Source organism: Sphaeramia orbicularis, chromosome 19 (genome assembly GCF_902148855.1).
Source record: "Sphaeramia orbicularis chromosome 19, fSphaOr1.1, whole genome shotgun sequence".
NCBI classification, from domain to species: Eukaryota; Metazoa; Chordata; class Actinopteri; order Kurtiformes; family Apogonidae; genus Sphaeramia; species Sphaeramia orbicularis.
In genome coordinates, this window is record NC_043975.1 from 2263158 (window position 1) to 2276680 (window position 13523).

The 13523-nt window shown below is 36.6% G+C and overlaps 1 protein-coding gene across 2 annotated transcripts; it reads right to left on the minus strand.

The window, feature by feature from the left end:
* Positions 1 to 1097: 1097 nt before the first annotated feature.
* Positions 1098 to 4951, minus strand: LOC115410573 (immunoglobulin lambda-like polypeptide 5). Of its 2 annotated transcripts, XM_030122266.1 has the most exons (4): positions 4433 to 4951; positions 2246 to 2326; positions 1841 to 2134; positions 1098 to 1751 (listed from the first exon to the last, which is right to left on the minus strand). In XM_030122266.1, exons 1-4 carry the CDS (start codon positions 4647 to 4649, stop codon positions 1615 to 1617), a joined length of 729 nt encoding a protein of 242 aa, XP_029978126.1. In that variant the 5' UTR covers positions 4650 to 4951; the 3' UTR covers positions 1098 to 1614. The 2 variants fall into 2 exon arrangements, with proteins under 2 accessions (XP_029978126.1, XP_029978127.1); XM_030122267.1 differs by lacking the exon at positions 2246 to 2326.
* Positions 4952 to 13523: the final 8572 nt, after the last annotated feature.

Sequence of the window (13523 nt, forward strand, 5' to 3'; positions counted from 1 at the left end):
TTAGCCACATTAGCCGAAAGCCTTAAAATTTTTCAGCCTATCCTTTTATTTTTTGTGGTGGTCTTAATTTTAAAGCAAGGCACCTTTCGGGTAAACAGCGCCCCCGTAATTGAAAAGGTGGATGATGTTTTTTTTTCTTATAGTGGATATTTTTTTGGGCTGCTCTCTTTTTTTTTCTCATAGTAGATAATTTTTTTCACCTGTTCTTTTTTTTTTTTTTTTTCTTATAGTGAATAATTTTTTGGGCTAGTAGATAATTTTTTTTTGCCTGTTCTCTTTTTTTTTCTTTTAGTGGATAATTTTTTTGGCTGGTCTCTTTTCTTTCTTATAGGGGATTTTTTTTTTTTTTCATCTAGTGGATAATTTTTTGGGGGCTGTTCTCTTTTTTTTCTTATAGTGGATAATTTTTTTAGGCTGTTCTCTTTTTTTCTTGCAGTAGATAATTTTTTTGTCTAGTGGATAATTTTTTTAGGCTGTTCTCCTTTTTTCTTGCAGTAGATAATTTTTTTGTCTAGTGGATAATTTTTTTAGGCTGTTCTCTTTTTTTCTTGCAGTAGATAATTTTTTTGTCTAGTGGATAATTTTTTTAGGCTGTTCTCTCTTTTTTTTTCCCTTATAGTGGATAATTTTTTTGGGCTGTTTTTCTCTTTTTTTTTTCTTGTAGTAGATAATTTTTTTCATCTCGTGGATAATTTTTTTAGGCTGTTCTCTTTTTTTTCTTGTAGTAGATAATTTTTTTCATCTCGTGGATAATTTTTTTAGGCTGTTCTCTTTTTTTTTCTTGTAGTAGATAATTTTTTTGTCTAGTGGATAATTTTTTTAGGCTGTTCTCTCTTTTTTTTTCCTTATAGTGGATAATTTTTTTGGGCTGTTTTTCTCTTTTTTTTTTCTTGTAGTAGATAATTTTTTTCATCTCGTGGATAATTTTTTTAGGCTGTTCTCTTTTTTTTCTTGTAGTAGATAATTTTTTTCATCTAGTGGATCTTTTTTTTAGGCTGTTCTCTTTTTTTTTCTTGCAGTAGATAATTTTTTTCGTCTAGTGGATAATTTTTTGGCCTGTTGCACCTCTGGGCCACCGTACTATTGTCTATAAATCAGTTCTTATATTTCACTGAAAAGTTCCTCTTTAGGTGATTCCGTCTGATTTGAAGTGTGATGAGATATTTGGACTAGAAATGAGAAAAATACACTTGGTCAGAGTTAGATTTTTTTCAGTGTAGTTCTTCATGTTGTTCTACCTGACCTAATCCAACCTTTAATATCAATGCTATTCTATCAATACTCCACCAAAAAACCCAGTATACCAGGGTGTTTGATCATAAACAGATATCTGACAGAGAATGAAGGTTATTACTAAAGCAAGAAAATCTGATTGAAATGTGATTGGATAAATGCTCAAACGTACACATAGTGGAAGCAGTGACCAAGAGAAAAGATTCCACATAAACAGAATAGACCACTGGGACCAATTTAATACGTCTGCATGGAGCAAATCTAACACTGTAGGTCAGTGATTGTGATTCTTTCAGGTCCTGCTGGTTCTGATGGATCAGCACTGACTTTGACAAATGACAGAATGTAAAGGAACTCAGTGGTGTGCAGCAGGTGGAAGGTCTATATGAGATTCATGACCCAGAGTCCACAGCAGTAAACCAGACTCTTCAGGATCAGAACTGAGTAGAACAGACAAGGAAGATGCTGGGAGTCCCAGGGCTGGACGGAAGGAGGAAGAGCTGGAACCTCTGGAACCTCTGAAACACAAAGCAGATCCATGTCAGTGCTGTTGTGTCTGAACACACATGAAGCTGGAACATATCTGAACCCAGACCAGAAGCTTCACCTTGGTGGGTGGTGCCCCCCTCGTGCTGGACCGTGCACCAGTATTTATCTGAGCTGTTGTGGTTCTGATGGATGGTTCTGATGGAGGTTCTCCGTCCAGACTCTTGGACCTCCAGCTGTTCTCCCTGGGCGTCGGGCAGATCCTCCTCAGTTCCGTGGTCCTTCTGTCTTTTCCAGGAGAAGCGGACCTCAGGAGGAGACATGCCTGAGGCCACACACATCAGGGAGGTCTTCCCGTCCGGGGCCGTGGACGCCGCCGGGTACACGCCCACCACGGGCTTCAGCACCGGATCATCTGAAGGTGGACACGTGGACACGGTGAGCAACACGGACTGAGCAAGAAACCAGCACTGAACTATAGAAGCACACCATGAATGAAGAAAGAATCAAGTGTTAAAGCTCCGACCTGAACCCCTCCAGCCATGAAGCATTAGAGCGATTCCACAGCAACATGTGGAAAAATACACACAAAACACAAAGAAAAGCACTGAAAGAAAGCACAAATAAGATCAAATACACACAAAACACAAAGAAAAGCACTGAAAGAAAGCACAAATAAGATCAAATACACACAAAACACAAAGAAAAGCACTGAAAGAAAGCACAAATAAGATCAAATACACACAAAACACATAGAAAAGCACTGAAAGAAAGCACAAATAAGATCAAATACACACAAAACACAAAGAAAAGCACTGAAAGAAAGCACAAATAAGATCAAATACACACAAAACACAAAGAATGCCTTAAATATACGCAAAATATGCTAAAATACATTAAAACATGGTAAACTAATAATAATAATAATAATAATAATAATAATAATAATAATAATAATAATAATTATGGGTTTTATATATCACTTTTCTCGGTACTCAGACTCTTACAAACTACACTAAAATACACACAAAAATAAATAAATATTAAAAATCAATAAATGAATGTATTTGAATTATTTGAAGGTAATTATTAATGACTGTATTTCTGGACATTCTAATTAATAATCTAATAGTTTTTTTTAATAGTCTTTCTGTGTTTTCTTTTTGTGTGCTACTCTTCTGTTCGTGGTTGCCTTTTGTACTTGAATATCCTAATACTAAATGTACATGTGCACTGTTCCACTCTTCTGTCTCTCTCTCTTTTTTTTTCTTCTTTCTTTGTATTATGACTATGAATGCTACCTTGTGTGTATACTTATAAATGTACTTATGCACCCCCCCCCCCCTTTTTTTTTTTTTCTTGTTTCCTCACAGTGTGCTTGGTTAAATGTACAGGCTTGTTAATATCTTTTTTATTTTCCATTTTTTACATCCTTATTTAATTGACTTATACTACCCTTTTTTTCTCTCTCTCCTCCTTTTAATGATCATTATTGATCCCCTTTTTTTTCTTCTTTCAGTGTACTTTGTATAATTGATGTCATGTATAATATCTTATCAGACTGTTTGGAATAAACATTTCAATAATCACAGAAACTCTTTTATTTCCTAAAGTTCTGACATAAAGAAGATGTTAAAGTCATGAAACAGTGAAGTACAACATATTTATTATATCTGGGATTGAACTGATTCAATATATTTACCTTTATATGTTTATTAACTGCTATTTTACTCTCAGTTCCAGTACTTTCACAGAACATAGGCCATTAAATAGAAGAAATATATGTGTAAGACACAAATGTAAATATAAGTGTGTATTTGGGTATTATTTGAGTCTTTATACTATTAATTAAACACATTCATTATCATGTCAAATACAAATGGAAACTTCTATTTTGACCCAATTAACATATTGAACAGCACTGAGCTTTAAAAGTGCATTTCAAATAGAATTGCATGTATTTTTCTCATCATGTAAAACATGTTTTTGAATCTGCAGGTTTGTCTGAATGACTGAGATGTTTTGAACAATATGATCATCAGATTAAAATAAAATCACATTAAAGATTTGAAAGAAATTAATTTGTGTCACTTGTGTTGAACAGTGTTTATGTAAAAACAACGACATAAATAAATGTTGACTTATTTTAAAAGAATGTATCCTAATTACTTTAAGGTACTTATTTTATTATTAATTAGTGTATTTCTGGACATTATCATTAATAATCTAATTGTGTCCATTTGTCTTAATGTGAACAGTTTGTAATACAGGTTATTGACATGTGTAAATAACAGTATCATTATACTTATTCGATATTATTGAACTGATATTTTTGTCCCAATTAACTTAATTAACATCACCTATCATTTAAAAATGCTTTTAAAATATAATTGAATGTATTTTTCACATCATGTATCAGATGTTTTTTTAATTTGCAGTTGTTTCTGAATGACTGAGATGATTGAACTTCACTTTTATCAGGTTTAATAAAATAATAAAAATACACATTTTGGTTTTTATGAAGAATATTTTCGATTGAATAGAGACAGTTTAAAATAGAATGAAAGTTTATTTCTATAAAAATAGCTGCATGAATAATTATGAACTTGAATAAAAACTAAAAACCTGTCAAACCTGAATCAGCACAAACTGACTTTTAAACACATTTGACAGATTTACAAGTAAATAAATGATATTAAATGTTGATTCTTACCTGTTACGTACAGTTTAGTCCCAGAACCAAAGATCCAGTAGCGATATCGTCCTCTCACAGTGAAATATGCTGGTACAAAAACCTGTGTGCTCCGACGCCGTGGGCTGACGTGGACTAAACGTGTCCAGATGCTGAACCAGGATGAGATTCCAGATCCATGATGTGTTTGTCTCATATTCACATCAACAGGACGGTTTTGTCTTTGTCTTTTGTGCATCAGTTGGACAGTTTGTTCAGTCCTTTAGTCCACATGGACTGGATCTGGACCCAGTGATGGATGGATTCCCATTCATGGTCTCCAGAGGATTGACTTGAGCTTTGAAGTGGACAAACACAGCAGTGGTTTTCATGGACTGTTCATTTTCATGGATCCAACTCTGAGTCCAACATTGGTCCGTGTCCATGACTCTTCAGGTTGATTGTGTTTGTCCTTTGGATTGGGATTTTTCTGCTCAGTTTTTTCCAACATTAAACCTGTTCAAATGGGTCAAATCCACTGGAAAATAGGAAATGTATGGGATTCAAAGTGTCCTCAGATCAGTTGGTTTGTGTGTGAGATGGAGCTGAACTATGGGATGGTTGCCGTGGTTTCCTGTTCTGTTGGTGTCACTAACGCTGGTTGATGTTTGTGCATCTGGAGGTTTTTGTACAGACTTCAGGAGTCTTTTCTCACTGTGGGTACTGTCTAACTTCGTACAGCCGCAGTAGTATGAGGCTGAATGAGAGGGTCCAACTGTCTGGATCTGCAACTCATAACCTTTACCTTTATCTACAGATGAGAAGTCAGCTGTCTGAGGATGATTAGTCTTGTTATAAATGGAACCATCATTCCTCCAAATACTGAGAATCCATTTAAATGTTTCTGTGTCTTTCTTCTGGTACCAGCGTGTCCTTCTGCTGGTACACTTCTCAGTTCCTCCACAGCTGAAGGAGACATTTTGACCGACTCTCCTGGTCAGTGTTACATCCTCCTGAATCAGCTGTGTTGCCGTGGCGACCAGCGCTGTAGACAAACAGAGGCGTGGATGAAGGTTAGTGTGTGTGCGTGTTGTACAGGTAGAGTGTTGTGGCTCCTGATTGGCTGGAAACACTGACCTGAACACAGACAGCACAGAGCAGGCCGGCGGCAGCAGAAGCATTTTGTGTGGTTTCCTCTGGTGAACCTGGGGAGAAGCGGCGTCTGCTGCAGCTGAGGACAAAGCAGGACGAGCTGGGACATCAGACCCGGGCCCGCCCGCTTCGGAAGGGCTCCTCCCACCTCCCGTCGGCCCCCCCCGCTGCGGTCGGGAGAGGGGAGAGGAGGCGGGGGGCCGGTTACCATAGAGACGGAGGAGCACATCCTGTGTGCAGGTGCACATCAGTGTTTGGACCTTAGAGCTGGTTACTAGTGAAGAGAAACTCCATCAACTCCAATGTCTCAGTGAGGAACAGTTGGATTAGTTTTCTAGTGTAAAAGTGTCTTGTCAAGGATAGTTTTGTTTTTTAGGCAAAAGATAAGAAACAAAAGTTCTGTTCATTTGTTGAAAATCCTTTTTGCAGTGAATATTGGAAAGAAAACCAACACAAAGTGTGAGTTCAACAGTGAAAATGATGCACAGACTCTGGGTTTGACACATCACTGACACTGTTCATCTGTTCTCATGACTCTACTGTGTCTGGACCAGTGGCACTTCCCACAATCCTCTGCTTCTGTTGATGTGGTTGGAATGTGAACACACGTAGGTTAAAGTGAAAAAAATAATAGACAGATGATGTGGATGAAGTTGTGCTGAAAAAACAGATCCCAAACATGGGTATAGTAAACATTTGTTTCTATCGTATATAAAGGCAAAATCAGAAGGACTGAAAAACAGAGAAAATAGACTCAGACCACTAAGGGTTCATATTTGAACGTTTCTCTGCAACAGAAGGGACATTGTGCCGATTATTTTATGTTTTTTTTTTTGGTTTGGGTTTTTTTCAAAATACAACTTGGTTAAATTATGTCACCGTGTGTATTAGTACTTTTTGAACATTATGAGCACAATTTCAACAATACTGCGATAATAATGATAACTGATAATTTTGGTCACAATAACTGTGATATGAAATTTTCATATCGTTACATCCCACACACACACACATACACACACACACACACACACACACACACACACACACACACATACACACACACACACACACACACACACACACACACCACACACAGAGGTCACTTGGCTTTTATAAAATACAATAGAGGGTGGATAGTAGATTCAGGTTATTGATTATAATAATGATATGATGCATGATTGAAACAGCTGATCAGATGGACTAAAGCACAGGTGTCAAACATGCGGACCAGGGGCCAAATCCGGCCCACCAAAGGGTCCAGTCCGGCCCATGGGATGAATTTGTGAAATGCAAAAATGACACTGAAGATATTAACAGTCAATGGTGTCAAAATCCTTTTAGTTCAGGTTCCACATACAGATGCATACAGACCAGTTAGTTATCAAGTGGATCAGAGCAGTCAAATATGATCAGAATATCATAGAAATACTGACAACAGCAAATTTTCTGTGTTTTGGTGTAAAAAAAGTAAAATTACATGAAAATGTTTACATTAAAAAACTAGACTTTTACAAAAAAAATTGAATAACCTGAATAATATGAACAACCTGAAATGTCTAAAGAAAATTCAGTACAATTTTAACAATATTTGTCCTGTTCCTAAATGTTTAGTGCCGTCGTAGATCTAATCTGTAATGCACATGTATCCAGATCCAGATGTTGGAATTCTTCAATCTGAATGAGTCCTCTGTTTGGACTGGGTCTGTGCTGCAGCTGCCTGTAGAAAACCTGGGTTCTGCTGCCCTCTAGTGTCTCCAACAGTAAATGACATGTCACTGTCACTGTTCACACCTGTTTCTGTGGGAGTGGAATGAGTCCTCCACACATGGGCGCAGACTCCTTCTTCTTCTGTGGTGTCATGCTCGGCCCTTTCCGTCTGCTTTTTCAGTGGCGTTTGTCTCGGCCGCGTCTCTGACAGACACGACCACGGCTCAGTTTGAGTGGGTTTGTCCGTCCTCTGTGGACGTTGGACTGAGTTCCTGCTGGTGTTTGTGTCCGTCAGCGCTGAAGACGGTCCAGCGGTGTCATAGGGGAGTTAGAAAATACCGCTTCTGCCATATACCGCGATATTTCATTTCACAATACTGTATCGATAGTAAAAAAAAAAGTACTGTATCGATTATTTTTAGGTATTGATGCAGCAGGGGTCTCAAACAAGGTTATTATGGTTAACGTTATTGTTTTTAGTGTATTTGATCTTATTTTTGCTTTATTTCAGTGCTTTTGTTTGTGTTTTTAGTGGATTTGATTTGAATGCGACCCTGAAGTGACCCGCATGCGCAGACGAGGTCCTGACGTAATCCGTGCCCACGCAGCACGCACTGTGTTTCCAGAAGTAAATCTGGAGGCATCTGGTATGGGCGTGTGTGGCACTGATCAAGTTTGTGTCCAACCCAAGTCAGCACCATTACAGTCCAAGAATTCCAAGTAGAAGATTCAAACAGAGCAGAGCCAGGGTTTTTGCTGTGGCCTTTTGTGGTGCAATGGCTGCTACGTCTGTACAACCGACTATTTGGATGTGGAGGCGGAGTCAGGAGTGGTGGGATAGTGATGTTAGCGGCTTCACTCACACACACTTCATTCACAATTTTCAAACGACAAGAAGAAGGTTTCCATAGATCTGGGACCGCTCTCCGTAACACTCTCACCACAACACACTCATCTCCCACCACCTCTATCTGTTCACCAGCGTGTTGCAGTCGGGCTGTACTGGCGTTTCAATGACGGAAAGGTCGGATAAATGCCACCTGGCCGTTCAGACTGACGTGGCATCGCAAAATATCCGACACGTATCAGATTTAGGAGCACATATGAAAGTGGTCTGGGTGGGATTGGAAAAAAGTGGATTAGTGGCGTTCAAAGTGTGTTGAACAGGTCAGATCCAGGTCAAATAGCGTCCAAAAATGGGGATTTGGGCCACATTTGGCTGCAGTCTGAACGGAGCCTGAGTTTCCAAAGAAATGTTGAATGGACTCTTGAATGTCTTTCATTTGCTTTTGTCTGTGAATCAGTGATTAAAGATGAAACTTTTCTCCTTTCTTCTCCTCCTTTCTTCATTTTTGGACTCAGTCTTTCCCTTTAACAGTGGTGGTTTTCAGACTTGTGGTAGTAGTGGACTTGCTGTGTGCTGCTGCTGCTCAGTAGAAAACCTGGACTCTGCTGCCCTCTAGTGTCTCAGACAACAAACTGCAGCTCACTGACATTTATTGAACTGTCACTGATTCAACCTGTTTCTGCTGCAAGAACTCCGACTGTAAAGAGCACTGAGGGGACAAGGAGAACCTGTACACTGAACAGAAACAAGGAAATAGTGTGTGTTTGAATCCACAAAAAAGAAGAGTTTAAAGTGTGTTGGATTTGAGCTTGTGGTACTAATAGTGGGACCCAACTGTAGAAGTGTGGGAAAGTATTATTATTATTATTATTATTATTATTATTATTATTATTATTTTATTATTATATTTTATTTATTTATGTATTTATTTAAATTTATAATTATATTTATTTTTTAACCCTTTCATGCATTAATTATGAGAACCTTGGTTACAATTTTTTTCTTGAATGTTTCTATTCCTCCATAGGCATGAAAAAAACAATGTGATCAAGTTGTTTGTTTTTCATGGAGTTACAAAAATGTCCATGCATTTAATTTTTGAAATAAAGACACATGTTTAAAACCCAATATCAGAAAGTGACATGAAAACAATGAAATAAAATAAAATGATGTTTTCTCACATTTTAACCCATTCTAATGCTAGTTATTACTCTTTTCATGGAGATAATATGCAAAAACAAAAAACAAAACTTTTTTTTTTTCTAACAAATAATTGACTAATGCTGAAACATGTTAGTGCAGATCAGGTTTATCAAGAACAGCAAAATTACAGTAATGGTATGAATTCCAGTGTATGAGATGATGCATAAGTGTCCACTGTGTTGGCTGATATGGAACTAAAACAACAAAACCCATGAATATATAAGAGAACAGCTGGAGAAGAACTGTCCACTGTACTGACCACTATGCATGAAAGGGTTAAATTATTAATTTTATTTGTTTATTTTTGTTTAATTTCTTTGTTTTTTTATATGTATGTTTGTATGTGCATATGTATGTCTGTGTCTGTGTATATATGTATGTGTGTATGGATACAAATTATATATATATAGTTCTCAGATCCAAGCTGATGACACTGAAGAATTGTGGGTGTGACCGTATTTGGACGGACGGGCTGTTGAAGCGTCCCGGTGGGACGTCCCTCAGATGTCCTCCAGGTTTGACACGTCATGTCAGGATGGTTGAAGGATTTGTTGAAGGAAGCCAAACTCCATGAAATGTCTGAGCTCATGTCCCTGATTGGACATTTCATCCTGTCAGGTTGGTTTATTTCATTCATTTGTGTTTTGGTTGTTGGACAGTTTTGGGAAAGCTGTTGTTGTGTTTTGGATTTGTGCTGTTCTTCTGCTTCTTCTTGTGATGTTCAGAGTAAAAGCACATGTGAGAATGAGCTGCAGATGGTGTAGTAGTGACATTTGAACAGGAGAGAACAGAAGGAAAGAGTTCATATTGTCAAACACAAGGGGGCGATAGAAGGACTGAGCTGGACTGGACTGGGATTGGGTGGGGATTTGTTATATTGTGTTGGGTTTTGTTGTGTTGTTTTGTGTTATACTGTGTTATGTTTTGTTGTGTTTTTTGTTGTTGTGTTTTGTTGTGTTGTTTTTTGTGTTGTGTTATATTGTGCTATGTCAGGTTGTGTTGTATTTTTTTGTGTTGCGCTATTTTGTGTTTGGTTGTGTTGTGCTTTGTTTTGTTGTGTTGTTTTGTGGTTGTGTTGTGTTTTATTGCGTTATGTGATGTTGTGTTGTGTTTTTTTTTGGTTTTTTTAAACTTTTTTTTATTGTATACATCAGCAGCAAAGTAGTTTATCAAAACATTTAAGAGGCAATGTGTAGTTCTCCACTATGTGGACTTTAGCTGCCATGCAATTTTTTTTTCATAATACATACAAAAGTGTAAAAAAAAAAAAAAAAAAAAAAAACAGAAACAAAAAAAACCCCAAAAACAAATAAACAAAAAAAAAAAAAAAAAAAACATAAATGGGTGCTTACGGTTTCAGTATTACTCAAATATATATATAAAAAAAAAAAAAAAAAAAAAAAAGCAATCATAAGCAATCATAAAAAAAGGGACACCTTAGAGGAATAACAGAGATTCAGGATGGCTAAAGGATATAAACTTGATCCATTTGTCACAAATACGATAAATGTTGTAAAATGTTTTTTGTTGTGTTTTATTGTGTTTTGTCATGTTGTGTTGTGTTTTTTTGTGTTGTGCTATTTTGTGTTTGTTGTGTTGTTTTTGTGTTGTACTGTGTTTTGTTGTGTTGTTTTGTGTTTTTTTTTGTGTTGTGTTATGTTGTGTTGTTTTGTATAGTGTTGTGTTATACTGTGTTGTGTTTTGTTGTTTTTTGTTGTTTGTGTTATATTGTGTTGTGTTTTCTTGTGTTGTGTTGTTTTTTTGTTTATTGTGTTTTGTTGCGTTGTTTTGTCTTTATTGTTGCGTCTGTTATATTGTGTTTGCGTTGTTTTGTGTTTTCTGTTGTGTTATATTGTGCTGTGTTTTGTGTGTTTAATTGTGTTGCGTTTTATTGTGTTGTGTTTATTGTGTTTTTTTTGTGTGCTGTGTTTTGTTGTGTTGTTTTGTGTTTTTTGTTGTGTTGTATTTTGTTGTGTTTTGTTGTGTTGTTTTTTTGTGTTGTGTTTTATTGTTATGTCATGTTGTGTTGTGTTTTTTTTGTGTTGTGCTATTTTGTGTTTTGTTTGTTGTTTTGTGTTGTGTTGTTTTGTGCTTTTTTGTTGTTGTGGTGTCTTGTTGTATTTTGTGTGGTGTTTTTGTGTTGTGTTTTGTTGTGTTGTTTCTTGTCTTGTATTTTTTTGTTGTGTTGTGTTTTTTCTTGTTTTGTGTTTTTTGTTGTTTTATATTTTTTTGTTGTTTTATGTTTCATTGTGTTCTGTTGTGTTGTGTGTTTAGTTTTTTTATTGTTGTGTTGTGTTGTGTGAGCTGCAGATGGTGTAGTAGTGACATTTGAATAGGAGAGAACAGAAGGAAAGAGTTCATATTGTCAAACACAAGGGGGCGATAGAAGGACTGAGCTGGACTGGACTGGGTTGTGTCGTTGTGTTGTTGTGTAGTTGTGTTGTTGTGTTGTTGTGTGTCCTCCAGCAGTGCAGAGTCTTCCTCATTTTGTGCTTTTTCTCTGAGGGTCTGTCTTGAACTGGTCAAAGCCTGAATCTGGATTAACTGAGTCTGTGAGCTCCTGGTGGGTGGACTGTGTTTAGTGGTTGAACTTGGTGTAAAAACGTGTTTGTGATGGCGTACGTGGGAGGAGGTGGATGATCAGATGTGAATGTGTTCTCTGTGGTTATTAGACTGTTGACAGAGAATCAACACTTCCTCTGTTCAACAGCCTCCACATTCACACCAGATGAAACCTCCACATTTACAGAAAAAAAAGTTGACTCCGTTGTTGAGTTTCCTGTCTGTTATCAATCTGTTGTCATTTATCGGAGCAGCAGAACATGAACCACACTGAGACGGAACTAAAACCACCACACTGTGGTTTGTAGAGTTACCTTCCTCTGTTCACTTTAACGAACAGAATAAAAATAAGGCCGAAAAAAAGGACAGTTTTTATCAGTGATTTGAATTATTACATCTATTTAGAAAACATTTAAAGAAGAAAAAAACTGTTCATTATCTGAACCTTAACCTTAATGATATTAAAAAGATACATGTTTAATTTTATTTTATCAAACTTTAATTATAATGTGAGTCAAAGACTGAAATCAACAGGTTTTTATTTAGAGCGGGGGGGTCAAACATGCGGCCCCGGGGGTCAAATGTGGGCCACCAAAGGGTCCGATCCGGCCTGTGGGATGAATTAGTGAAATGGACAAATGACAAGGCAAGGCAGGTTTATTTCTGTAGCACATTTCATGTACAAGACAATTCAAAGTGCTTCACATAAACATTAAAAGCATTACAGCAGAAGCAATAAAAAGTATAGGCCTGAGAAAAAACAACTAAAAATCAGATAAACAGATAAAACACACAAGCAGAAAAAACAGATTCAAAACTTTGAACTTCAAAGAAACCGTGCAGATCTGAACTGATGAATCCAAACTGTGTTCAAATCCAGCTGAGAACAGGTGGGTCTGGAACCTGGATTTAAATCAACTGAGTGTTTCACTGAAGATATGAACCATCATTTTAGTTCAGGGTCCACATTCAGACCAGTTCAGTCTGATGTGGGTCACATCAGTCAAATACTAACATCATAACCTATAAAAAAAGACAACTTTACACACTTTTCTCTTTGTAAATGTAAACATTTTCATGTAATTTTCCTGTATTTACACTAAAACAAACTATCATTTCACACAAAAACGTGAACAACCTGAACAAATATGAACAACCTGAAATGTCTTCAGAGAAGTGGAATTGTACCAATATTCTGTCTGTATTGAATGTTGTGTGTATTTGTAGATCCACTGTGATCTGTCAGTTATAATGAACATGTGCAACTGATAAACTGAGGCAGAATATTGGTAAAATTGTACTTTATTTTTATTTATTTATTTAAAATAAATTTTTAGGGTGTTCCTGTTACATTGTTTTAAAGCAGTGGTTCTTAACCTTGTTGGAGGTACTGAACCCCACCAGGTTCATATGTGCATTCACCGAACCCTTCTTTATTAAAAAATACAATATGATTTTTTTCAAATTCAAGACACAGGTATATGTTTTACTGGTGCACAAAATGAACCGTGCATTAACATCACTTTGCTCAAAGAACAAAACCATGAACTTACAACAATTCCATACCTTTTCACAAAGACATGACCTTTTTAATACAACCACACCAAAATGGTTTTAATTTTTAACCTTATGTATTCCAATAATGAACTTATTGTATTT

Excerpts from the sequence above, each read along its gene's own strand:
- LOC115410573 (XM_030122266.1), bottom strand. The coding sequence starts at position 4,649 with ATGCACAAAAGACAAAGACAAAACCGTCCTGTTGATGTGAATATGAGA. Across the intron at positions 2,135-2,245 it reads TCATGGCTGGAGGGGTTCAG|ATGATCCGGTGCTGAAGCCC; the intron begins GTCGGAGCTTTA and ends GTCCACCTTCAG. Across the intron at positions 1,752-1,840 it reads GGGGGGCACCACCCACCAAG|AGGTTCCAGAGGTTCCAGCT; the intron begins GTGAAGCTTCTG and ends TTTGTGTTTCAG.